General features: G+C 44.7%; 6 protein-coding genes and 1 non-coding gene across 9 annotated transcripts; 2 read left to right on the top strand and 5 right to left on the bottom strand.

The window, feature by feature from the left end:
- Window positions 1-87: 87 nt before the first annotated feature.
- Window positions 88-4,048, bottom strand: Gyc89Db (Guanylyl cyclase at 89Db). Its single transcript, NM_142294.4, has 2 exons — window positions 3,585-4,048; window positions 88-2,407 (listed from the first exon to the last, which is right to left on the bottom strand). Exon 2 carries the CDS (start codon window positions 2,329-2,331, stop codon window positions 322-324), a length of 2,010 nt encoding a protein of 669 aa, NP_650551.1. The 5' UTR covers window positions 2,332-2,407; window positions 3,585-4,048; the 3' UTR covers window positions 88-321.
- On the top strand, window positions 308-7,929 carry asRNA:CR46029 (antisense RNA:CR46029). The gene has a single exon (NR_133407.1).
- Gyc89Da (Guanylyl cyclase at 89Da) lies at window positions 5,681-8,557 on the bottom strand. 2 transcript variants are annotated; one of them, NM_001043254.2, is made up of 2 exons: window positions 8,403-8,557; window positions 5,681-7,799 (listed from the first exon to the last, which is right to left on the bottom strand). In NM_001043254.2, exon 2 carries the CDS (start codon window positions 7,786-7,788, stop codon window positions 5,785-5,787), a length of 2,004 nt encoding a protein of 667 aa, NP_001036719.1. In that variant the 5' UTR covers window positions 7,789-7,799; window positions 8,403-8,557; the 3' UTR covers window positions 5,681-5,784. The 2 variants fall into 2 exon arrangements, with proteins under 2 accessions (NP_001036719.1, NP_001036718.1); NM_001043253.1 differs by lacking the exon at window positions 8,403-8,557 and adding an exon at window positions 8,127-8,346.
- Window positions 8,558-9,751: 1,194 nt separating this feature from the next.
- On the bottom strand, window positions 9,752-11,059 carry CSN5 (COP9 signalosome subunit 5). 2 transcript variants are annotated; one of them, NM_058094.5, is made up of 3 exons: window positions 10,719-11,059; window positions 10,089-10,665; window positions 9,752-10,029 (listed from the first exon to the last, which is right to left on the bottom strand). In NM_058094.5, the coding sequence occupies exons 1-3, from the start codon at window positions 10,977-10,979 to the stop codon at window positions 9,884-9,886; spliced, it is 984 nt and encodes a 327-aa protein (NP_477442.1). In that variant the 5' UTR covers window positions 10,980-11,059; the 3' UTR covers window positions 9,752-9,883. The 2 variants fall into 2 exon arrangements, with proteins under 2 accessions (NP_477442.1, NP_001262639.1); NM_001275710.1 differs by having other exon boundaries at window positions 10,095-10,665.
- A 435-nt stretch (window positions 11,060-11,494) lies between these two features.
- CG42232 (uncharacterized protein) lies at window positions 11,495-22,878 on the top strand. Its single transcript, NM_001144588.2, has 7 exons — window positions 11,495-11,924; window positions 11,987-12,208; window positions 12,282-12,325; window positions 12,483-14,125; window positions 14,185-14,265; window positions 14,321-14,695; window positions 14,773-22,878. The coding sequence occupies exons 1-7, from the start codon at window positions 11,751-11,753 to the stop codon at window positions 22,557-22,559; spliced, it is 10,326 nt and encodes a 3,441-aa protein (NP_001138060.1). The 5' UTR covers window positions 11,495-11,750; the 3' UTR covers window positions 22,560-22,878.
- A 46-nt stretch (window positions 22,879-22,924) lies between these two features.
- CG14883 (uncharacterized protein) lies at window positions 22,925-25,106 on the bottom strand. Its single transcript, NM_142290.3, has 6 exons — window positions 24,843-25,106; window positions 24,439-24,758; window positions 24,214-24,362; window positions 23,952-24,156; window positions 23,716-23,891; window positions 22,925-23,648 (listed from the first exon to the last, which is right to left on the bottom strand). Exons 2-6 carry the CDS (start codon window positions 24,745-24,747, stop codon window positions 23,495-23,497), a joined length of 993 nt encoding a protein of 330 aa, NP_650547.1. The 5' UTR covers window positions 24,748-24,758; window positions 24,843-25,106; the 3' UTR covers window positions 22,925-23,494.
- A 254-nt stretch (window positions 25,107-25,360) lies between these two features.
- Window positions 25,361-26,666, bottom strand: CG10405 (uncharacterized protein). The gene is made up of 3 exons (NM_001043252.3): window positions 25,978-26,666; window positions 25,633-25,673; window positions 25,361-25,559 (listed from the first exon to the last, which is right to left on the bottom strand). The coding sequence occupies exons 1-3, from the start codon at window positions 26,589-26,591 to the stop codon at window positions 25,408-25,410; spliced, it is 807 nt and encodes a 268-aa protein (NP_001036717.1). The 5' UTR covers window positions 26,592-26,666; the 3' UTR covers window positions 25,361-25,407.
- Between the last annotated feature and the right edge of the window lie 61 nt (window positions 26,667-26,727).

Genomic DNA, 26,727 nt, shown 5'->3' with positions numbered 1-26,727 from the left:
ATTACTTACCTATTATCGAAACACGCTTATGAAGATCTTAGTCAGATTTCAGGTTGGTTTCGCGCCACTCCCACGAAAACAATATTTCTAGATACAATGTGTCTTGAATTTATTTTTATAGTGATCCACATATACTTTACAGGGGATTAAAAGTTCGTTAACTATTACCAAAAAGTTATTAGATACATTAGATATAAGAGGTTTTCGAGCCTGATTATTTCCAAAGGGTTACAAGATTTTCTGTCTCAAAATATGTTTTTTATATTTCAATACCATAGTGGTGATATTCCTGGATTTTCCAAGACAAACAAGTCTCCAGTTCTACTCTGGTCCCTCCAAAAGCCAGTAGGTCTCCATCTCGCCCTTGCCCTTGACCTTGACAAATCCCCGCGCTTCAACCTTATAGCCCACCTTTTGCACCTTCAGCGCAGTATAGTTGGACAGCTGGATCATCCAGGGATCGCTGCTGCTCTCCATTCGCGAGGCGGTGTTAACGGTGTCTCCAAAGAGACAGTATCGAGGAACCTTCATCCCAACCACGCCGGCGACGACGGGTCCCGAGTTAATGCCCACCCGTATAGCCACCCCGGGAAGAGCATGGGCTTTGACCTTCTTCATCACCCTTAAGGCCAAATCGCAGGCGTGTTCGGCATGCAGGGGATTCACATCAGGAGCACCCGAAACAGCCATGTAAACCATGCCCACGGTCTCCACTTTGTAAACAAACGGGGAAATGATCTCTTCGTCCAATGCCGAAAACACTTTGTTTAAGGTGGTCACCGCCTGCATGGCATCCTGGATGTTGTTGGACCCACTGTCATAGATATTCATTACCTCGATGAAAATGACGGATACCTCCTCGAAACTCTGACACACGTGCTCCTCGCTCTTTCTCATTCGCTCGGCAATGGGTCGCGGTATCATGGAATACAGTAGCTCATCTCCCTGCCGCTTCCAGGAATCTGCCAGTTCCAGCGACTTTTCCAGCTCATCCGATCGCTGCTCCTCCTTCTCAAACATTATCTCCAGCTTGGAGCAGTGCTGCCATCCCGCCATCACAAGCTCTCTACTCAGTCCATGCGGATTAAGATCGTTCAAATAGAGACCGATTCCATGCAGCTCATCGAGATTTTCGATTAGAGGACTGCACAGGAAGATCAGCGAGTCCACATCTTTGATATAGAACATTTGTCCCTTCAACAGGATAGATCGGAGGCCCACCGAATGGCGTCTCTGTCCCGTGGCGGGATCGATTTCGTCCTTGGAGGTGGCTGCCGCTGCTGCCTCTTCCTTGGCGTTCTCCGCACTAAACTCCTTGGCACTGGCCAAAGCCATGGCCTGCGCCTCGTTCAGGCTGCTGGCTTCATCAAAGTTTTCAAAGTCAAAGTTCAAGGCCGCATCATAGGCGGCACGATTGTGACCCGTACGGATGAGCTCAAACTCGAAGAGAACTGTACGCATTTGCAGAATGGTCTCCCATTGGATCTGAGTGTCCTTGGGACGACGGCACTTGAACCGCTCCAATATGTGACTGCCAATAAAGGTCTTTGGGTTCACTCCAGGATTATGCAGAATCCACGTCTCGACAATCTTCTCGCCCGCAAGTGTGATTTTCATGTCGTGATCCAGCACAATGGTGAAGGGAAACAGCTCGAGGAACACATTCAGGTCCACCGACGGCATCTTCAGCTGCGAAGGATGCGCGATGACATTGACCCGCTTGGCCATATAATCGCGATTATCGAAGTCCAGCCGATACTTGACAATCACGGTCAGAGGACCCTCCGTAAGCTTGATGGGACCGGCTGTGCCACCGCATATGTCATTTTGGCTCTCCAGGACATAGGCAGTCATGTCTAGGCCGTAGAACTCCTTGGCCACCTCGGTCATCTGGCCAATCAGGTACTTGGACATGCCAGTTCGGCCGCTGCGGTACAGGATCACAGCCCCATCGTCATCCATGTTGGTCAACTGCATGCTGGGCGACTTCATCTTGGGATAGGTGAAACGCATCTGCACGTGAATGTTGTCGATGGACTGCAGGAAGTCGCAGAAGTATCGCCCTGTGGAGCGGATCATCTTGTCGTAGCCGAAGTTGCTGAAGAATCGCACAAAACAGCGCCCGAAGAAGTTCATGCAGAAGTCGAAGGACTCGCCCGTGCTGGCGGACAGGGCTGCCGCAAAGTCCGGCATCAGCTTGTCCGGATAGATCTGATGTGTCTTGAAGCTCTGATGCTTGCAGTCGACAATCTGGCAGACCTTTCGCCAGGTCTCCATGCCATACTCCTGCTGGATATAGTGCTGCACGCTCTCGTACAGCATTCCGTACATGATGGGGCAGGATGTGAATGTCCTTGGTCCTGTGAAGTCCTGCCTATCGTCGAAATTGCCTTCGTAAAAGTTTATCCTGTAACGAAACAAAGTTGGCAGTCACATATTTAGGGGTGTGGTTAGCCAAAGTTTTTCCATCGCTCTGAGCTGGTAATTAGGTAAACTGTGTTCGTACCCCGGAGGATTTAGGACAATTTCGTTGCGTTGGGTCAGGGATTAGGCCAACAAACTCGTACACAACTTAAGTGATTGGTAGTAGGCTAGGATGCTACATAAAAAAGTCTTGCGCTGATATAGTCTTGAGTAACTACTTAGAGTGAAAATTAAATTGTATTCAGTCGCTGTTCTTATGCGTGAAATCTGTTTCCTATTTTTAGAGACATGCATTTAAAATCCATTAAACACGTAATTAATGTAAGGTGACATACATTTGGTGTATGTTTAAGCCGTCAGAGTATATCCTCTTATCTAGCCTTCAAAAACACCCAATGCTTTTCCTCCGTAGCATTTGATTTATTGCCCCGACAGTTTAATTTGAGTTCATGTGGCAGACACGCGGTGGAAATCCTCCTATTTCCCACATCAAGGTCTTTCAAATCTGTCACGTTCTTCGCGAAAGGAACATAGCTCATTGTGCTCAACTTATTTCCGTTTCCTATTGCCGGTAATTCGCTGGTGGCAACGCCAGTTTTTCATTTTTTTTCTACTCAGACTAACTAACTGAGCCACAAATTCTCGAACATCTTTCCTGAGTTTAGTGTATTTAATTTTGACAAAAAACATGCAAATTTCCGACAAGCCGAAGGTCGTAAAAAGTGGATAAAAATGCTGTTTCAAAATGCTAACGTTTGATTAATGGTCAGGGAATCCACGTAGTCAAAAAGAACATAAAGGCAATGCTTAACTTCTGCTCCTTTATACTCAAGTTAACAATACGTAGATTTAATCGCTCGTAATTTATGGTAGCTTGAAAGTGGCAGGGAGAACCCTAATCTATATAAATTGATAAATAATGGATTGGATGCTAAAGTTAAATGGACTATAGTGTAATAATTTGTGGCCAACTCAGTTGCAACTTTAACTTTAAGTTTTAACTTAAATGATGTAGTTCCTCTGCTTCTCATATTGCTTCCTAATCCTTTAAAGAACTGCCTTCTTAAGGATGTATGAAAATCCCCTTATTTCTCTCGATATATCTCTTTGATTAGTGAACCGTGAAATTAGCTTATTATATCCCCAGCAATCCCTGCTACCTTATATTGCTTTCCGGCTCGTTCCAATCCACTAGATGAATCGCATGAAGTTCTCCAGCATCGGAGCCGCTTGTCGTTTGTCTGTGCCTCAGAAAGAGTTTTAATTATATCCACGCGGCATTTGCCAGTCGCTTATTTATAATTTAAGGAAGGCATATACGCCTGCACACGCACAGCATCCCCGGATGCGTAAAGTCGGGGTACATATATATACGCGCACTCCACGGCAAACTCTCACTTTTCCGTACTCCGTGTTGCGTCGTCGGCAGTTGCTATTGTTACACTAAATTTGTTTTGCCGCCTGTCGCTGCTTCCTTGGCTTCTGGCTGCCTGATTTGCTTTTGCTTCATGATTTCCTCTGACAGACGAGCTTCGTGAGTCTGTCGGCTCTTTCGCATCCGTCGGTTCCGTCGGTACCGTCGGTTTCCCCTGGAGCTTTCCCTTTTCGCCGGGACGATGTCGGTCGACTGAAGCGTGCCCCTGTGGCGGTCAGGCCTTTTATAGCCCACCCACTAGCCAAGTTGCAGTTGGAGCTGTATTTCCGGCCCACTTAGGACCTACGTGCCTGCGCTTCGACACGCACTTCTCTGTTTGACCATCGTGATCATCATCGGCAGTCAATGCTCTTTGCCACAATTGCCACTTTGTCTCCTTCCGAAACAGTAAAACATTGTCACACAACCGAAGGAGTCATTTTTCTCCCCGTTCATTTCCTTTTATGGGCTCACTCCCCCACATCGATGTACATATATATGTGTGCGGTGTCCTGGGAAAGTATTGTCCTTTGGGTCTTTACCAGGGCTGAATAACACCTAGTAATAGACTGACGACTAGGTTAGTCAGTTATAATAGATATGTGGCTTATACAAATGTTAAAATTTCAAACTTTTAGTTTCCTTTAGATAATTTCTTTCCAATTGTATTCTCTGTATAAAACGCTGTTCTAATTTTCTGAACCATTTCTTACAATTTAGAAATACTCGAGTACTTTGAATGTATATCCCAAGCCCTGAAGTATCGAAAACCGTCTGTCAAATGTATCATTGTAACAGAGTTTTTCGCTTTGGCCGTTTGCCATTTCCCCGATGGAGGAATGGTTTTGTGGCTCTGTGCTTAATGCTTTTCCATTTTCACGCAGTTATATATACAAAAAGATGTACATACACATGTTAGCCTGAATCCTGCACATATTTGATGTGTTGTTTTAAAGCAATTTAAAAGGGATTTCACAGCATCGAACAAAAAGCCTTTGTCCCACTTAAACGAAACGGATTTTAGGGCTAGTCTATTAAATAAACGTTGACAATTTTATGGACAGACCATTATTCGACTAAGAGGACGATAATATGCCCGGCTGAATAAAAGAAGGAGATACTTCTACCACTCAAAAAGCCATCAATTACAGATGCGACAGGCACGCGTTGCATAACTACAAAAATATTATATTTATGTACATTGGGTCCCGAAGAAAATAACTCAATATAATCAAACAAAAACAGCTCTTAACGGAGTAAAAACTAATGACGATGGCCCTCAACACACAAAAGTTCTGATATCAACTTTTGTGACAAAAAATATTTTTTTATTAAACTAAGAAAATACAAGAATATTTTCAAAATTCTTATTTTTATTTTTTTTTAACCATTTTCAAAGTCTTATTATTTGTTCAGTGTAGTTATTTTCAATATTGCACCGGAATTAAGTGTCCAACGTCCAGGCGTTCGAGCTAAGGACACGCAGAGTGACTTAATTTAATTTATATAAGAAAGAGGCGAACGGAGGTTACTGTATGTTTGAATGGGCTTACGATGGTCCGTCGTGGGTTGGAGATGATGGTGTGCAAAGTGACACGCAAACCGCCCATAAAAGTTATTAAAAATGGATTTTCCGAAATGAGGGTTGTCTGCGGGAAATGGCAGGAGTTGGTAATTGAAAAGGCAGGATGGAGGATATTATAAGAACTTGAGCTTATAAAGGGTGTATTCAATAAGAGTCTATTGTCTACATAGATAGCTGGTATTATTAAACAAATTAAGTTTGTCCCAAAACCAGCAGGAAATAGGTATTATTTATACTTTCACAAAAAGTCAGAGGAGCAGAGCTAAATTCTCTTTTATTGCAACAAATTAAGAGAGCCACAGGTGCCGTACAATCAGAACATGGTGCTATAAATAAAGATACATTTAATATTTTTCTATTCCTAGCCCTCGGGACCCTCCAGCAGCCAGTAGGTCTCCATGTCGCCCTTGCCTTTGACCTGGACCGTACCACGCGACTCCACTTTGTAGCCCACTTGGCGCACTTTATCGCCGGTGTACTTCGATAGCTGGATCTTCCAGGGATCACTGCTGCTCTCCATTCGCGAGGCGGTGTTAACGGTGTCCCCAAACAGACAGTATCGAGGAACCTTTTGGCCCACAACGCCAGCCACCACAGGTCCCGAATTGATGCCAACTCGAATAGCCACGTCCCCCATATCGTGAGCCTTGAACTTTTTCATCACCCTTAAGGCCAAATCGCAGGCGTGTTCGGCGTGCAGGGGATTCACATCAGGAGCACCCGAAACAGCCATGTAAACCATGCCCACGGTCTCCACTTTGTAAACGAATGGGGAAATGATCTCCTCATCCAGAGCGGAAAATACTTTGTTCAAAGTGTTCACCGTCTGCATAGCTCCCTGAATGCTGTTCAATCCTTCATCATAGACGTTCATCACCTCGAGGAAGATGACGGACACTTCCTCGAAACTCTGGCAAACCTGTTCTTCGCTGAGTCGCATTCTTTCGGCAATGGGCCGCGGAATCATGGAGTAGAGCAGCTCATCCCCCTGCCGCTTCCAGGAATCTGCCAGCTCCAGCGATTTTTCCAGCTCATCCGATCGCTGCTCCTCCTTTTCAAACATGATCTCCAGCTTGGAGCAGTGCTGCCATCCCGCCATCACAAGCTCTCTACTCAGTCCATGTGGATTAAGATCGTTCAAATAGAGACCGATTCCATGCAGCTCATCGAGATTTTCGATTAGAGGACTGCACAGGAAGATCAGCGAGTCCACATCTTTGATGTAGAACATCTGTCCCTTCAAAAGGATGGACCTCAAGCCCTGGGAAGATCGACGTTCCCCAGTGGCAGGGTCGATCTCATCCTCTCTCGCAGATTCATCATCATCCACCGGATGGGATTCACTGAACTCCTGAGCCTTGGCCAGCGCCATAGTTTGGGCTTCGTTTAAGTCCATCTCGTCATAGTTCTCAAAGTCCATGTTTAAGACAGCATCGTAGGCAGCGCGATTGTGACCCGTGCGAATCAACTCGAACTCAAAGAGCACGGCTCTCATCTGGATCAGGGTATCCCAGTCGATAGTGGTGTCTTTCGGACGACGGCATTGGAACAAGTCCATTACGTGGGTGCCAATGAAGCTCTTTGGATTGGCCCCTGGATTGTGCATAATCCAGGTCTCAACGATCTTCTCACCAGCATGCGTGATCTTCATGTCGTGGTTCAGCACAAATGTGAAGGGAAAAAGATCGAGGAACACATCCAGTTTCACGGTGGGCATTTTGAGCTGTGAGGGATGGGCCTCCGTATTGACGCGCTTGGCCATGTACTCCCGGTTATCAAAGTCCAGACGATACTTCACAATCACGGTCAAGGGACCATCCGTGAGCTTGATGGGACCAGCAGTGCCTCCACTGATGTCATTCTGGCTCTCGATCACGTAAGCCTTGATCTCCAGGCCGTAAAACTCGCGGGCCACCTCGGTCATCTGCCCAATTAGGTACTTGGACATTCCAGTGCGACTGCTTCTGTATAGGATCACAGCTCCGTTATCATCCATATTGGTCAACTGCATGCTGGGCGACTTCATCTTGGGATAGGTGAAACGCATAATCAAGTGAATGTTGTCGATGGACTGCAGGAAGTCGCAGAAGTATCGCCCGGTGGAGCGGATCATCTTGTCGTAGCCGAAGTTGCTGAAGAATCGCACAAAACAGCGCCCGAAGAAGTTCATGCAGAAGTCGAAGGACTCGCCCGTGCAGGCGGACAAAGCCTCGGCGATATCCGGCATCAGCTTGTCCGGATAGATCTGGTGCGTCTTGAAGCTATTGTGCTTGCAGTCGATGATGTGACACACCTTCCGCCAAATGTCCACGCCATACTCCTCCTGCACGTAGTGCTGCACACTCTCATACAGCATTCCATACATGGTTTATGTTTCTGAAAAAATGGAAAACAATGGACGATTAAATGTATAACAAGAAAACATGATAAAACAATAAAAACAACGAGATACATTGTCTCAATTTATTGTTCGATTGTTCCTTTATAAGAAGTTATATATTATAAGAAATTATATATTATAAGAAGTTATAAGAAGTGTCTATCAGAATTAATTTACCATCTGCATATAAAATAAATTTAACCTTTTTTTTTGAGTATATTACATATAAAATTTAAACAAATTAAAAACATGACTTTAAAAGAATCTCTCTTAGTAGTTCAATTTATTCCACTTCTCAACACTTTTCTTTAAATTTCACTTGCTTTGCTCAACAGGTCCCCGTGGTTAAGTTTCACTTTAAAGTCTCCGTTTAATATTCAATCGCCGCCTTGTAAGTTTTTAAATTTCCTTAATCGCGTTGCTTGTGATTCACTTTAAATATGCACTATTACTCTGCTAACTTATTTACAACTTGAAATTTACAACTGAAAATTCAATAGATTCCCACACAATATGAAGGAGCACATATGCTGGCTAAAGTTCCCAAGGCACTAAACGCACGTATAGCACTCGGAGAATAGGTTTTCCATTGCTATTACTTTGATTTTTATTGGACGAAAGCGCACGAGGAGGATGCTGTAGATGCTGGAATGACGTCCCTCGGCTTGGACTGTATGTGTGTATCGCGAATGGGAAGCTTTCTAACTGGCATCCAGGAAGCTTTCTAACTGGCATCCAGGACGCGAATGAAGCGCCTGTCGTTCGTCGCTGGGACTTTTATAGCACCTCGGCAATCGTTGTAGACTCATCCTTCCCATTCGCCAAGCGGAGGGTCTAACCCCCTTTGGCAGTGTTACATTTCATGTCAATGCTCCTTGTTGATGCCAATTGACGGTTACTTTTCGATATAATGTCTGAAAATGAAAGTTTTATTGCCTTACCACCAATAACTTACACGCACAAACGCAGTCCTCGTTGGTTTTGTCACGTAAATCTTTATAAAGGTTCTCGTTTGCTTACTCCAAGTGCGTTAATATTTCTTGTTATTTTGTTTATCTCCCTTTTTGATGTGGCATTTTTGGACTTGTTATGCGCCACAATTTACATTTACATTTAAGAGGATTTAAAAATTCCACAGAATAAATCCTGCACAAGCACACAAATGTTGACATTTTAATGGGCATTCCTTGCAGGAGTGATGATAACGGTTAAACAGGACTTGTATTTGCCTTGGCGCCCCCTCCCCCCTTTTTTTTTTTTGATACTTCACAGCGGCCATAAACGTGACAGCGTATTTAATTAGCGCCCTTCGCAAGCGGCCCCCTTCCTGTCCCTTCAAATTGATTGGGCCACGTGCTGGAAGGGCGTTGACATCTCACTTGTAGCTCTCGCTCCCAGGAGCAGACAGTAGACTACGGGTCTGTCAGGGAAACCCTAGAGCCCATCGGCAAACACGCAATCGGGGAATACAAGTTGTAAAATAAACCAAACGATGAAAATAATGAAACCATTTGATTGATGAGAGGGACGCATTCGCGGCTTGGCTTGTATAGCTAACCAGGCTGTGTAATATTTACTTTAAAAATCCCGAAGCAATTAGGGAATGTTTCAGTCGGTGGGCTTCAGTTGTTGCTTTGAGACCGGCTCGGGTTACATAATTCTAGACCAATTGATTTACCCAAGCATCACATTTTCGACAATGTTTTATCGCCATGTCCAATTATTTTATATTCTATAAATGTCAAATGCAGAAGCGTTTTTTATTTAACAATAAAAAGGTTTGTTTATCTGAAAGAATATAATAAATGGTGGATCGGCTGTTTTTCGTCCAGGCGAATAAAAGTTTCAACTTTTACTATGCCTTCCGTCGTCTAATACATAAATAACGAAAACAGTTTCTCTACAAAAAAGAACCCATTTTAAAAGTAAAAGCGTTTGAGATTTTTTTCATCAGCCTATGAGGCGGTTTTATAATTTCCTTTTTCTTTTGGATAAGCTTGACTTACTTAAATATTTCCCAGGGAAATGAAAAGAAAATTCACAATGCATTTTAAAATTCATTGCGAATTTTAGTGTTGAACTATTTGCCCAGTCCGACCTTGTTGAAAAGTTTGTCCTTAACAATCTGAGCCATCAAGCCGTGTATCAGTTCAATGGTGGAGCGGCTGCAGTCTCGGGTGGCCTTGGACAGCTTATCCTCCGAACGCTTCTCATTGACATCGGTTCCTGTGGATAATAAAGCGGGTAAATTATTTGCACAATTCCTAAATCGACCCATTATGTACCGCGACCTAAAAAGTTCTCACTCTGCTCCAGCTTCTCGGAGAGATCCATGATCTGACCGGTGGTGTACTCTGTGTTGGTGAGCAGACCCGAGCTGCCCAGTGTGTTTACCCAGTATTTGTTCCACAGAGAGTCGAGGAGCCTGCGGTCCAGAGCAGACTTGAAGTAGCTAATTTCCAAGGGATAGTACTGCTTGCAGTGGACTCCAAAGTCTTCGATCTTATTCAGCGGGATGGTCTGATACTCCGAGGGCTCCTCGTTTGGTGGCTTATAACCTTTTGGATACGTGCGGAATGCACCCAGACACACCTTGCCAGCGGAAACAGTGCGCACCGGATCAACCACAATGGCCACGAATGGCTCCTGGTATGTCTGGTTGAGCATCTGGGTGGACACATCGATGCCGGACAACCAGCAACCGTAACCGGGATGGCTGTGATACCAGCCCACGGCGTGTTCCATGCGTCCCACCTCTTTGGCCGCTTCCATGTAGGCGGTCATGTACTCGTACGCTTGTGCCTGGGCATTGACGCGGGTTTCAGTGCCCTCCACTGGCAGTGCAAATGCATCCATGACAATCTGCACGGGAATGACTTATAAATTGAGGACCTTTTTTACATTCAATAACTCACCATTGTGTTGTCCTCTACCTTGCCAAGCATTAGACCCATCACCTCCAAAGTACCGCCAGAGCGAGCGTGCATCACCATCTTTAGGAGCGCCAGAGCCGAGATCTTAATGTCCTTAAAGAAGTGGGGATCTTTCTCCCAGGGCTTCGCATCGATGATCTGCCGCTGCTGTTCGGCGTCGTAGCGAAAGATCTCGTCACAACTGGGCAACGTCTGGATGTTGTTCTCCAGCTCCCAGGTCTTTTGTGCGGCGTCGGAGTCCATTGTGATTGTACTTATGCCGAAAATTGTAGTCTTTTGTTGCAAGTTTTTGTTTTCCGGCTCAATTCTAGAGATGAACTTGTCGGTACCATCTGTACAATCAATTTCATGAAGGTACAATCGATATTTTTTATAAATCGATTATTATAAGTTAAGAAATTAAAATATTGATTAAAAAATTTAAAATTTATCTATATTAACAATTTATTTGTTTAATAAATAAAATGTATTTTTAATCGTTAATTTTTTACCAAGGAAAGTTTTTTAATTTAATTTTTCTGTTTACGATACGCACTCTAATTTGCAGCATTTTTGACTAAAAAAAACTTAAAACCTTATTTCATAGTGACAAAATGATTCATCGCAGTATCTGTAATCTGTATCTTTCTTTTCACTTCTTGAGATTAACCATTATTAATAATCACATAATATAAACCACTTTTAATTCAAGTAAGTTGTCAGTTCCTGCACCCCGAATTTTAAATGTAACGCATAAGCCGGCGCATTAAAAGCAGGTTGGCAGGGCTTGCGCGTCCATTGCAAAAAAATTCCTGCACAGAGTTTTCGCTACAATTAACTTTGGCAAGCTCGTGATGTGGGCCGTAAAAACAGTGTCTGGTGGAAAAGTGTGAAAGAAATCAGTGAATAGTTTGTGGGTGTTTTGTGTACGTGCATTTACCGTATTATTCCCAATAGCTTTGCGGCTTTTCAAAGTGCTCGCTTCGGTATTCGTTTTCCCCGCACCCAAGCCGCATTTGCGACGCCGCTTGGAAAATGTCGCTGGATGGCGGTAGGTTGCGCTACGAAGACGAAAATGGTAAAACCGTGGTTCTGGCAGCCAAAGGGCGCACCTTCCAGGTGGGCTCCTACTACAATTGCGACCTCATCCTGGAGGGGCCAGAGGAGGAGCGTCTAATTTGCGAAATAAACTGCGATGCCTTCGGCAGGGTGAGTCTGGATGGCAGGAATCCCCCTTAACCGCCCTAACATACTGCTTCTTCCGCCCTTAGGTCATCATATACAACAAGTCCAGCGGAGACCCCATTCATCTCAACGACGTGGCCATCCACGCTGCAGGCAAGCGTCCTTTGCTACACGGTGGCAAGATTACCATTCGAGACAAGGTCTACACGTGGGAGTTCCCCAAGACCTCCGAGGTGCAGGATGCCCCATGCACCCCAGAACGCCTATTGCCCAACGAACAGGCCTCAAACTCCTGCCCTTCATTGAAGGTAATAGCCGCCATCTGTTCCAGATAGTACAGTATTCCAAGTCCTACAATTTCCCCATTTTTATTTGATTTAGCAATCGCATCGTCTACAAGCCGAAAAACGCCTGACAGTTCACAAGTAAGTGAAAACAGCAGGCAGACCCCTAACCGACTACCTGGCCAACCCCTAAAATGTCTTTGGGCAACAACAATAGGAAAAAGTCCCTACTGCAAGCATGTGTTGTCTGCCTGTTAATAGTCCTCATAAAACCTTATCTCTGCTTATACCTTTTCAGTTTTCACTACAGCATCAATTCGGACGACGAAGGAAATACTTCTATAGAGTCTCGTGATCAGAGTGAGTCTCACTTGGAGGATGTCTCACTGAATGAATCAATTCAGCGCAGCACAGAGGAGACAGCTTACGAGTCCCCCAAAGTAAATCTTCTGGAGGCTACGCAGAATAAGGAGAATACCGCAACGCCACCAGGTAGCCACCAAAAGCTACTAAGGCTGTGCGCCATCTCCGACGTGGTTATTACCTCTTATTCGCCGCGCGAGACTGGCGTGAAGATCGAGAAATCCTTTTCATGTGTTCGAAAACCTGGCTACACCACGACGTCTTTGGCTGTTTCCACGCCCAAGAGCGTATACAGCACCCCCAAGGGCAATGTGCTCTCTGAACTAAACGAAGACAGCTGCAGCCGAGATCTAATGGACTTTAGCACGCCATCCACCTCAAAAAAAACCAAGCGGGATTCGTCCATGTTCCTGATCGACCTGACCACCCCATCAAAGCTACGACAAACACCCAAACAGACGCTTGGATTCAAGCTCACACCCAAACAGACGCCTATCAGTGTAGACAGCACCGACGAATCATCAGATGCATCCCCATTAGTCATAGACATAACTAACTCTGACACCCCGCCATCAGCAAGCCCTTCGCAACGGTATAAAACTCCTAAGCGTCCGGCTGGAATCACCACACCCAATAGAACGCCCCAGTCACTGATGAAACGAGCGTTGCTTACCAGCATTAAAAAGCAGATCGCCTCCAACCAACCAGATAAGACCACCCCCATAGCCACCCCCAAGCGGACATCTCTTCTGGAGGCTCGTCGCCACTGCCTGACTACGCCTCGGCGTTTGCCATTCCATCCACATCGTCGTACGCCAGTCCAGCGAGAAGGACATACGAGAGGAAACGCACCCAAGACCTCGCCACGCAAGCGTATATCCCTAATGGAGTCTCCCAGAGAGAACAAGGTCTCCCAGCTCAGAAAATCGTTTGCGGCTGCCAAGCGTAGTCCCGGCGTTGACAAGAGCAACAAGCTCGTAGCCAAGGCACGTCGTTCGCTTAACTCGCCGAAAAGTGGCTCCCCTAAGCCTGGATCATCTAAACCGTCATCTCCATGTCAAAAAAAAATCGATGTGTCCCAGATCAAGAGCTCCACTCCGGAAGAACCGGACGATTCAAAGGACGAGCTGAGCCGCACGTTCACTATACTGCATGATACTACCCAAGGAAACGATCAGAGTGGCGCAGCATTGGCAATCGAAGCGGTTACAGCTCTCATAACTGGGGAAGTAGACGATGATGTATCCTTTCAGCTAAGCTCGCTAATTGAAAAGAGGCTTCCGTCAGTGACCTCAGAAGAGCCTGCACCTATCCAAGACAAAGTTGAGTCGATCGGGTCAGAATCTGATGTGGTAGGCGAGTTAAAATATGCACAGGAAGATATGAATCCTAAGCCAGATGCGGTCATACTCGACCAGAATGAACGTGACGAAAATGAATTGAAAACCGGCAAAAATGAAGACGAATGTAAAGAAAAAGACTGTGAACTTCCAATCGACAAACAACTTGAGGATGCTGTTATTGAGGATAACATTTGCGAAGAGGTTCATGCGAATATTCCTCAACAAACTAAGAATTGTAAGTACCTATAATATGAAATAAATATTATGAAATCTTATGTTCCAAAACCGTAACAGCTAATTCTGAGAAAATAATCGAGGAAAGTATTTGCGAAGAGCTGCCATTGGAGAGTACTACTGGTAATTCAAATTCAACTGGTAAGCGATTTAAATTTGAAAATTCCCAAAATACATTTTTATTTTATTGCGACAGGAGGGATATCTCAAAAAGAGAACCAACCAACTCCAAGTGCAGAAACCCCCGTGGCTCGCAGAAGCTTGCGCCGTCATTCTGTTGAGCAGAGGGCAGTGTCAACAACGCCACGGAGAAGCACTCGGCGATCCTCGATGGAGGCCAGCAGTAAGGCATTACCTGAGAAGGACAACAAGCGTTCTCGTCGTGCATCCTGTTCAGCAATGGACAGCCAAGTCGCTGTTACTCCCCGGCGCAAGCGGCAATTTACGCAAGAAATGTCCACGCCAACGCGCCAATCATTGCGTATTAAGAACACACCCAATAGGGAACTTCAGGTGGATGAATCTGTGGGCGATATGGGAGTCATATTGGAAGAAGTTGGTTCCGAAGATGGTAAGTTGAGTCAATATCATTTATGAAATGGAATGGAAATATAATGGCTTATTTGATTTAAATTATATTTTTTACAGATAGCAAATCTTTCATCGCTGACGACGAAAATTATGGCAACGAGCTGCCAAATGATGATATTGACAAGGTAGATTTCCACGGCCTCAGAGATTTATTGAAAACACCAAAAAGCTGCAGCACACCCCGCTTTAAAGGGCTAAGGGAACTGATGCGCACTCCGAAAATTCCTGCCTCACCAATTATAGGAAACATGGCAGAACTATTAGAAACCTCTGTTGGTAGGACTCCTTACCACGATAGAAGAAGCACTGCACTAGCTCGCATGGAGCAAGGAAAGCCTCTGGACAATGTTCTGAAGACGCCCAGCGCCCGGAATATCATGGTGCCAAATGAACCAGCTAGCACAGTGTTAAAGTCTCGCAAAGATTTTCTGGGGGCAACCACGGAATACGATCTGAATGTGACGAACAACACATTGCATTTGGACAAGATTTTCGAGGACATGTCCGAAACGACTGGGGCCAATATGGAAGACACGGAAGAAATTAATGTGACAACGATCAGCACAGCGACTGGAGTTGATCCTTTGGATTCAATAAATCAGAATAAAACAGTGGCATCAGAGGCACTGATGAATGTTGGGCATACAGCCACAGCGAGCGCTTCCCTAGAGGATCCTCTGACAAGCACCACCTACAAAGCTACCATGCATGCCAATCCCAATCTTAGCGACTTCAGGTCTGTTTCGCCCAACCCGAACGAGATGAGTGGAATTCAGTTGTTGGACCAGTCGTCGGACTCAATGTTCTCCGAAGCACTAGTAGTTTCGGGCGTGGAGTCGTGCGAAGTCACCGTGGATGAGACGAGGCCTTTAGGCCAGACCAATCCACCTATTGATAACATTGAGGATCGCTCAGATACAGACTCAAATGTTGGCCTTACTGAGCCCTTGGTATTTAGTGATGATGAAGAGGAGCCAAAGAAATCGGAAGGAACTACCAAACAATCTGACAGTGCTCAGGAACCATCTATAGCCTACAAGCTTGAAGAATCTGTCAATCTGACGGAACACAAAACTGTCGATGAGAATTCAAGTAAATATGATGTCGAAACGGGTGCTATCAGTGAAATTTCACTAATTGAAGTGGAAGATACCACAATTGAGGCAAGTACTTGCGAGCAAAATCTCGAAAGCTGCAAACTTCAAGAAGAGAAAAGTGTAGATATCGCTTCAGTTAATTCAGATGAAAATATCGAATCTGCAGTGGTGGAATTGACGATCCTAGAGTCAGAGATATTTCCTTTAGACACAACAGCGGATAGTTCGATCAATTCTACTAATGTCCTCGACAGTAGTGTGGAAAAAACTATACCTGACCGAAATCTCAAAGGTGGCAAACTTCAAGAAGAGAAAAGTTTAGATATCGCATCAGTTAATTCAGATGAAAATATTGAATCTGCAGTGGAATTGACGATCCTAGAGTCAGAGATATTTCCTTTAGACACAACAGTGGATAGTTCGATCAATTCTACTAATGTCCTTGACAGTAGTGTGGAAAAAACTATACCTGAACATAATCTTAATCAAGAAGATGCCAAGGCCACAAACGATGCCCAAGACACTTCAGTTACAGATGAAAAATCCTCTACTGACTTATATCGTTCAGTTGGCGAAGTATTACCATCCAATAAAAGTGATTTGCATACTGATGAACCACCAATCGTAATATCCTCTTCTAAAGAACTGGCAAAAGAGGCGAAATCTGGTGATGGTAACCCCATCGACAACGACAACTCCAAACCATATATTGAGCGCTCTGAAGAACTTTCCGAAGAAACCAAACCAGATAAGGTTTCGAGTGCTGCAGAATCGGATCGACCAGTCACAGAAACTTCGCCGACTCCAAAAGCCCCTGGCGCAGAGTCTAAGCAACCGTTGACTGAATCACATTCCGATGAACTTGTAAAAGAAACCAACTCCAATGAGGTTTCCGTTGATGGGGAACTCATTCAACCAGCCATTGAGACTTTGCCTTTTGTGGAACAAAAACAAGAACCTGATGTTTCTACTGATGCGGAATCTAATCAACATTGCATCGAAAGTTCGCCTCTCAACGAACTTTCAGAGAATATCCAACGTGAGGAGGTACACACTTTAGATAATACTAAACAAGAAGTAAAACCGTATCCCGTCATGGAAGTTTTAAAGGAAACAAAAACTGATGAATCTATCCAATCCGTCACCAATACGTATCCAACCGAGGAACTTCAAGAAGAAGCTAAAGCTGATGAGTTGCCTACTGTTAGTGAAATGGTTCAAGCATTCAAAGAGACGAAAACAGATGATACTATTAAACCAATCATCGAAACATCGCCTGAAAGAGAACCCTTAGAAGAGGCACATCCTGATGAGTTGCCTTCTTCTAGTGAAAAGGATCAAGTAATTGTCGAAACACCATCTGCTGAAACTAGGCCAACCATCGAAACTTCTTGTGACGAACCACTATCAACAGCAGGAACTGATATAGTGCCTGATTTAAGTCAAATTGATCAACTAATTTTTGAAAAATCACCAGCCGAAGAACCGCATGAGAAAGCAAAACCTGATGAGACTACCCAGGAAGTCATCGAAACATCACACGCGGAGAAAGATCCAATAGAAGCCAGTCCTAAAGAGGATTCATCTGTTAGTAAAATGGATAATGCAGTTGTGGAAACTAATCCTCAAACAGATAAGCTAATTCCTCCGGATGAAATTACAAATTGCGGGCCGGTAGATATATGCATCGATGAGTTCTCTTTAAGAAATTCTAGTTCAGCATTTGAGATCGAACACTCAGAAGAAGTCGCGACGACTTCTTTAGACTTAGATCTTTCCGAGATAAGTAAAGAAAAGGGAAATATGGAAGCTTTGCCGAATGACAACGCTTGTGTTAAGCACATAGCGTGCGATCTTGCTAATGTAAGCTCATTAGAAGAACCAACGAATTTATCTCCCAAGACTCGTCTACGTGGGACATCAATGTCACAAGATGAGGCCGCTCAAGTTGATGAACAGAATGAAAACGATCACGTCGAAGAACACGTCGCAATGGAGGTATCATCAAATGAAATCGCTGCTCATAAAGAGAGTGATGAGAAATTTGAAGACATAGATGAGGATGCCTTGAGCGGAGTTAAACAAAGTTCACTGGAAGAAAATGCACTAATTCATCAATCTCTAACGGACCAGAATAAAGAGGTTTCTATTATGGAAGAATCCGAAGCTGTTGTTTTAGAGGAACCTAAGGACAGCCAACCAAATCAGGATTTCAAAGCAGAGGTGATTCGCTTAGACGCCTCCATCATTGTTGAGAAAGATACACTAGATGAAAGTACATCAGTTGGAGAGGATAAAGATCAATCCACAGAAATTTCTATGCTTAAAGAACAATCTAATGCCGACCAAATAAAAGATGTTAGCTCGATGGACAAAAAAGAATTCACAGAATGTATACCCAAAAAGGATTCTGACGAAAAGGACAATGACGATAAAGTTATTCAATTAGATGCCTCGAGCTTAGATGAAAGTTACACAGAAGCATCTGTCTTAGTCGAAAAACATTCAGATATGGAGGTGAACACAAAGGAAACGGAGAATCGCAATCAAAATCATTCTGACGATGAGGTGATTTCGTTAGATTCCTCAAGCATTGCTGAGGAATGTCCTCTAAACAAAGATTCAATAATTGAAGATCCTAACGATGATTCCATTATAGAGGGTATCGTAATAGAAGACAATGATGTAAAAGAATGTGTGTCTGAAGAGTCATCTAACCAAAATGAAGTCACTGAACCACCAAATCATATTTCAATTATATCTGAAGAGCCATCCGAAAAAGAAATCTGCCCTAAGATATCAACTTTAAACGCTGCAAACTCTTCACCACGCCAAGTGGAATCACAAAAAATGTACGAACAAATAAATCAGGTAGAAACCGCGGTATTAAAAAATTCATCAAGTCCCAATGGGGAATTACCTAATGCTTCTTCGGCACGCGAAATTGAGCTTCCTATTCCGAAAGTGGAAGACGTATCTGATGCAATGGCAGATTTTCAATGTGCTGAAGATGGCGGTGAAGTAGAAAAGGTTGATATTATGTCAGAGGAAATTGTCAAAGAGCAGCAACCACAGCCAGGTGACCCAGCTAATTCCAGCTCTACAGGCCAGGGACCTGAATCAACAGTAGTCGAAGCCATTATCGTCTTACCTCACGAAGATGCCGTTGCTAAAATAGAACCTGCACCATTCAATTCTTCTACTAATTCTTTGGTTGTACCTTCAGCAAACGAGCCACATGAAGTAGTCAGTATTGAAGAATCTGCCGACTCCACAAAAACAAGTCAAGGTGAAGACTCTACGGATAATTTACAAGGAAAAGGCAATTTTCCAATGGAACCAGATACTAATCAAGAGCAAGAAGACGGAACACTTACCAAGCCAGTATCTGGAGATACATCTCTAACAAAAACAGAGTCCACTTCTGCAGTTGATTCGGATCAGAATTTGTTATCCGTTAAAGATGAAGCTGGGTCTAGCCAGGACAAACCATCTGAGAAGTCTATTCATAGTACTTCAACAGACTCGAAAAGTAAAGAACGAACAGACATTACAACTTCCAAACGAACAATATTCCCAGAGTCCACAGAGATGTCCGGACTTATCAGCAAGCCTTCAAACTCAGAAGAAAAGTTAACCCATGAAGAAGAATCTAAACCAGTAAAAAGAGTGAACAAAAAGGGATCTGCTTCCGCTGATGGGGCGACTGAGGCTGAACGTCCAAAGAGAGTGTCGAGGAAACCATCTGCTGAGGTTTTGGAAATAGAAGACCATGGAAGCGACACTAAGCAAGAAGATGATCACAGTATTAAATCTAGGGGGCGAGCTAGAAAACCATCATCAGATGTAGATGAGGACAAAAAGGAAGCTATTACAGAAAAAAGAAGAGGACGAGTACGCACTCCATCCGTAGAACTTTCTGAAACCACAGCAAATGTCGAACAGAAAGAAATCGCAGGCCATAAATCTGATGAAGCTCTTAAACCCATCCTAGAAGAAGAACCAGAGCCAGAAGTTGAGAAAAGAATCGAGTCAAATGCAGAACAGGTGATCATCATAGACAAACCCAAAAAACGATTAAGGAAGGCATCTTCAAAGGAATCGGATACTCTATTGGATAATAAAGAAAAAATTAATACGGACTTGGAAGTTGCCAACAAAGCTGAAAGTACTCATTCGAATAACAGCGAGCAACGAGATGTCCGAGAGCCTTTTGTATCGACAACTAAGTCAGAGGTGGAAGCCGATTTAGAAGGTGAAATGGAAGTGCAGGAAACCAACCAGAAACACACCACTAAAGAACGACCCAAGAGACGCGGGAGAAAGGCATCTGCTAATGAAACGGAGGACGCATCCGAGAAATTAGAAAAAGCTGAAGATCATTTGAAGGCCATTAATACAGATGGAAAGTTAGCAGTTGTTTTACCAACTACAAGCAATGAAATAGATAACACAAATACAGAAATTGTAGCCGACTTAGAGATAAAGCCAAAAAGACGGGCGCGAAAAGCATCTGCAAAGGAAACGAACACGACGTCGGACAAAAAGGAGAAGACTGTAGATATTTTAGCACCAGTCAAAGAAGTGGAACCTTCGCTGTCCATCAAAAAGAATTCGGATCACTCGGAATCAAAGGGGCCACAAGAGCCTGCACCGGTTGCTACTTTGAATATATCCAAGGAAGAACAAGATCCCGATAATGTGCCAAATGTCTCTTCGGAAAACATGGCGCCTAAGGAGCCAAAGAAGCAGGAGAGACCAAAGCGAAGAGTTCGTAAGGCATCCGAAGATATAGTAGAAGTCAACGCAGCAATAGACGCACATAATCCTGAAACGGCTTTGGCTTCCGTCCAAGAGGATCACTTAAATCAAGCTGATCAAGAAATGCCGAAAAAGCGACCACGAAAATCAGCTGAACTTATGCTCGCAAATGTAGAGGAGCATGCTAAGGAAGATCACCTTGAAAGACCGAAGCGTAGGGGACGCAAGCCTTCTCTAGACACTGATCATGTTTCCCAAGATGTTCCAGAAAAACCAAAGCGAAGGGGAAAAACACCAGCAGATCGTGAAACTCAACCTCTGGGCGATGAAAAGCAGGAGCCATCTTTGCCAGTTGTAGAGCCTGCGAAAAAGACCAGGCGTAATGCACGCAAAGCTTCTGCGGAAACTGTTGAAGCCGTTTCAACTAGCGGCGAAGAGCACCTTGCGCAAATCGAAGAGGCAACCGAGCCAGTAACAGAATCAGAACCGGCACAATCTGAATTACTTCCAGAAGAGGGCGAGGAGAACAAGACTCGGCGACGCGGTCGTAAGCCAACTGTGGATACAGATGAGGGGCCGATTAAAAAGACACCAGCAGAGGAACCAGTTCCGCTTCCCTCTCATTCACGCAGACGTGGACGCAAAGCCACCGAGGATGAGGTCTTACCAACAGCAGATCTGGCTGTGCCGAAAACAAAGCTTCGTGGACGCAGGGCGTCCATGGAGCCAGAACATAAGGACGAGCTCACAGCGGAGTCTAGTTCCGAGGTCGTGGAACTGCCAACGGCCAAGACAACGCGCCGCGGTAGAAAGCCAAGTGTAGACATGGAAGCGACCATACCGGAGAAGAAACCACCATCTCGACGAGGGCGCAAGGCTTCCGCGAGTGTCGATGAGGAACAGCCAGCGGCCAAGAAAACGGCAATTCGTCGCGGTCGTAAAAACGAAGCTCATGAAGACGAGGAAAGAGGACATATCGACTTGCAGGACTTGCCTACCGAAATTGCTTCTCCGCTGGTGGACACATCGGGTTCCCCTTCGAAGGCCTCCGATGCCGAAGAACTTACTCCACGCCGCCGAGAGGGACGCAACTTGCCACGTAAAAACTACGAGGAGGCACCGGACGATGAGAAGCCGCATTCAGGACTGCGACGGGCACGCAAGCCAGCGGCAACCAAGAGTTTGGCCAGCAAGGCGCCAGAGCCAGATCCAGTTACACCTTCGCCCGTAACCAATCAACCACCCGTGAAATCAGAGGATACACCCGACAACACAGTTTCTCTTTCGGAGCCCACAACCTCGCAGCGACGCGAAGGACGAAACCTGCCGCGCAAGAACTACACGGAGGATCTGGACGACGAAATGCCGACACCGGCTCGTAGTCGCCGCGTACGCAACCTGACTGCAAAGGCCCTGGAATTAATTGTGGACTCTTCACCGCGACCAGTGACTCCGAAAAGGCCGAAGGGCAAGGCAGCGAACTCTGAGGAGCCACCGGCAAAGAAGCCCACCCCAGAGTTTCCATCAACAACAGAAGCTGCTGGGCCGGAGCATGAGCCGATCCCAGCAACCAAGGGGCGTGGAACTCGTCGAAAGGCCGACGATACCGATTTAGAGAAGCCGGACGTCAAAACAGCCAAAAAGACCGTCCGCGGCGCGGGAGGCAAAACCAAAGTCGAGACTGAAACGGAGAAGCAACCACCCATCAAAAAGCCGCGAGGCGGAGCACGCACCAAAACACCATCGGAAGAGGCTCCTCAGGAGGAGGAACAGGTAAAGAAGTCTGCCGCTCGCAGTCGAGCAAAAGGCACCAAGGCAGTAGAACCCGAGGAGCCCGCCGAAGATCCCCAAGTCGAAGCCAGCTTCTCCAAATCGACGGCGTCAGTTCGAGGTGGCCGAGCCCGGAAGGTACACTTCGAGGCCGCGCCGGAGACCTCTGCCAGTGAGGTTGCACCACAGCGCGCAACTCGGTCACGACGAAAGTAATATCACATCTATTTTATTTATAAGCTTTGTACTAATCTGTATAATTTTTTGAGTTCGTTTTTAATTTTACGTTAACTTGTGTAAAAAAAATTCATTTATGTATCAATTAATGAAGGCGTGTTATTTTTTAATTTCTCTTGTTAATCCAACCCATTTCGGTGGGATACCGTTGAATGGAATGGCTCCCCTCGCTCAGAACAAAAACTAACCTTAATAGATTTAAGGCATTTAAAAATATTAATAAATATATATACATAGTTTATCACTTAAGACATTATCAGAACTCCCCAAAAATAATAAAGTTTCGTAAACCAATCGGAAAAAGAAAAACACATTATTGAAGAGGCAGGTGTATGAACTTAAATCAATCGTTGCAATCATCTTTATTTTCTTTTATAATCACAATAAAAGTAGTTTTTAATTCTGGTTTTTGGTATAGACATATACATATAATGCTGGTAAACATTTTGTAGGGATTTGATGGAATACATTCGGGTAACAAGGGGAATTGAGGAAAGCTTGTTGTATGTATATATAGCATCCAAAAATCATACACCATATAAGGCATATGATTGTGTTGAGTACATAGTAGAAATATAGTACATCATACAAATATTTGAGAACATTTTCGTATCAAATACAGGAGTCGTTAAACAAAAGAAAACCATAAATAACAACATCAATAAATTAGGACGTCAATAAAATGAATAAAAGCTTCAGGTAAACAAAAGTAAAGCACATAAACTATCTAAATTATATCTTCCATTTCACTGGTACCGGTAAGCTTGGGATAATACTTTCTAAAGCTTCTACAAAAACACATGCGTACTTAAGTTTGTCTTAAGGGCTAAGCTCTGCCAGCTAAATGCAAACAGTTTGTGTATGTGTGTGCGTCGATCTAAGTCGTTATCGTTCGTTCAAATCCTGAAGGACTCTTAGGCTTTCATAAGTAGGTGCGGCTCTGACCGCAACGAGTCTGTAAGGTACTGGATCTTCATGGTCTTTTGGAAGTATCTTTTCTCGTTGGGTGAGTTAACCATATAGACTATTGGACGGACACCCACGTTGCGCCAAAGATCGGCAATGTGGCTGAAAAATAAACACGATACCAAATTTCTAATTAATAATGTCTAATAATAATTATATATTTGCTTACAAGTTAATCTCATCTTTGCTGAGAAAAACTACGCTTATTCCTATCACGGGTGCAATTATGTTGCGAAAAATAGCGCCATAGATTGAGGTAATAAGTGTAGAAGACTTGAGGATGGCCAGTGACAAATAGGTCTCGTGCCAAAGGCCACAAATTATTTCGGGCTTAAGTTTTCGGAGCTGAAAGAAAGGAATGAGTAAAAACCCAAGTATAGAATAATACGAAGCAATTTTTTTCACCTGGTAAATCGCTAGTGGTGATCGACTGATGACAATTGTGCGCTGGGTGAACGACTCGTCAGCAGTCATAAACTTCTGCAGTTCGTTTATCATCCTGGCGCTGTTGTCGTGCAGACGCAAAAACACTGTGGTCTCAGCAGCCTCTGCCTCCAGGAAATCGGACAATTGCCTGAGGGGAGCCACCGTTTCCGCTTCGTACTGCGACCTGTGTGCGATGATTTATAACGATTTAAAGGAATTTCCAGTTGATTGATTGACTCACCCCATCGGGTGTTGCTCCGTGATGTTTAGCTTTTGCAACTCCACAAGCGGCTGTGCAACGTTTATTTTTGTGGGGTTAGCCACGACTATTTCACCACAGGACGTGAGGCCGGCATCCAGAAGCACGTTCCGATATCCACGTGCGAGGCACTGTTTTTAAGGGGGTGGAAAAGGGGATGTTATTGATTTTCGTGTTGCCAACCACCCGGCTCGTGACGTCACCCACCTTCTTAATGGCTGCCTTGGAGTTTTCGGGCGCATCAAAGCCGGCTGCCCGGTTGGCGATTGGCCAGTAACTGGGCCATTCCTCTGGAGAACTCAGAAGGCTTAGGAGTCGCTTCTCGTTGGGACTTCGTTGCAGTTTGACGAACTTGGAGGCGATGCACACAACGAGCAAGGTAAGAGTGCACCACGGGATGGCCAGGTTGCAAAAGAGCCAGAATACGTTGAAGCAGAAGAAGATCAGACTCACGGAGCAGCACAGCAGCTGGTAAATCATTTTGAGCGCCAGCCACAACAAACGCCAATAGGACATTCAGCAGAGAACTGTGTGGAGCAAATATATATATGGACATAAAGGTTGCTGGTCTAAGGTGTCTCGTGTCTATGTGTCCACTCAGCTGCACTTACCCTAAATAGAATGCGTGCCGCCACCACCACCCGTTAGTGCACCACTTGCCACTCCCTCCTTGGATACTTTCGATTATGCACCGTTTCTTTGATTGTGTTGAAACTTTCTATTCCGCGCAGTTTGCTTCGATTTCTTTATATCAAAGGGCCACTGTTCTAATAGATTCTTTCAATAATAGCCGTCGAAAACACAAATCAAATTTCGCAAAAAAGGAGCGTACATTTTCTCAGCCAGTTTTCTATCGCTGCTTGGGCTTATCACGTATCGTTATCGTCTTTCAACCCCAATCAGCTGTTTGAGTATCGATGGAGTTTGGTGGTTAGGGCGCGCTTTTTTAAATTAAGAAAGTGAAAGCATATAAAGTAGCAGTATTATATATTATAGAACTAAAGAAAAGAAGAACTTACATATTAACATGTTACTACTTATTATTGCTTATAGGGCATTTATATATAACCCTAAAATTAAGGAAAGCCAAAGCAAATAAAATGCAATTCCAAAATACATCAACCAATTTATGCAGAAATCTTTTAATATATAAGTTCCATTTAATCCGCTGAAAATCTACAACTTTGTGAGCAGGCGTATCCAACGGCGTATAGTAGGATGGGCCAGGCGGGTGTAAACTCCTGGATAGTACGGATCCGCGCAGCCAACTCCCCAGGATACGATTCCGATAAGGGTTCCCTGTGCGCTGATCGGACCTCCACTGTCGCCTGAAAAATGATGAGGTTCACGGTGTCATTATCAACATGTCGATTAAACGTAATTGTAATTATCTGGGCTCACCTTGACATGCGTCTGTGTTTCTGGCGGCCGCGCAGAACATTCTGAAAGATAATATAAATTGGGAATTAATTGGCTTTGTCTTACCAATAAACACTTGAGAACAATAAATAGAGATGTATCTCAAGTACCAACTCCCTTTTGAAAATTTTTAAATTGTGCTCAAGCAGTGAGTGACTTCGTGAGTTTTTTGGGGCTTCTGTCTTCTAGAATTAGAAGTATTTTTGGAAAGGCAGAGTTGTGTATAGAGATAAACTCTTAATTTGTTCAATCTACATGGCATAATATGTAGGGAATAGTCTCTTGGGTAAACAGAACTTAAAAAAGTAGTATGATTCCCCTGCTTACGCTTCGGTGACGCCTCCGTGATGGCGTAGATCGTTGTGGCACTTCTCTTGGTTGACTGTCAGTACCGTAGTGCTTTTGAGTACCGACGACAGGACGGGATTGGAGGTGCTCATGTGTCCCCAGCCGGAGACGACGGCGGGCATGCTTTCCGAGATGGCCTCGCCAACGGTGGGCAATCGAATGGGCGCCACTTTGCCCAACGGCAGGCTGAGTGCTCCGTCCGCTGTTCGTAGAAGGGCCACGTCGAAGTTCATGTCCGCCCGATCGTAGGCCGGATGCTTGTAGATGGCTTTCACCGGCTGAACAGTGCCGCCCGAGGTACGCATGATGCTGCCCTGGCGGAGTGTGAATTCCCGCGGCTGCTGCTCATGCCCGTCGATGCAATGAGCGGCCGTAATGGCCCAGTTGCTGGAGAGAATCGAGGCGCCGCAGATGTGTACCGTTTGGCGGCGCAGCGAGAGTTGGTATGGAAACTGGCCTTCGGTGGCTTCGCGTCCGTTCACAATCCGACTGTCCGGCTGCCGAGGGACGGCAGCCTCTGTGCGGGATGCTTCCAGGATCACAAGGATCCCAGCTATGAGAAGAAACGGAATTGGAGCTCGGCACTTTTGCATGACGCTGCGAACGAGTGGAAACTAACCAGCATTGGGAATCCGTAAGTCGATATATTCAATGGCGCTTTATCAATCACGGACGTTATCTAGTGGGGTACACGATTTCTGAAGAAGCTGCTCCGTTGCCCGTAATTAG

Source organism: Drosophila melanogaster, chromosome 3R (genome assembly GCF_000001215.4).
Source record: "Drosophila melanogaster chromosome 3R".
Taxonomy (NCBI): Eukaryota; Metazoa; Arthropoda; class Insecta; order Diptera; family Drosophilidae; genus Drosophila; species Drosophila melanogaster.
This window is presented reverse-complemented; position numbering and strand designations above follow the sequence as displayed.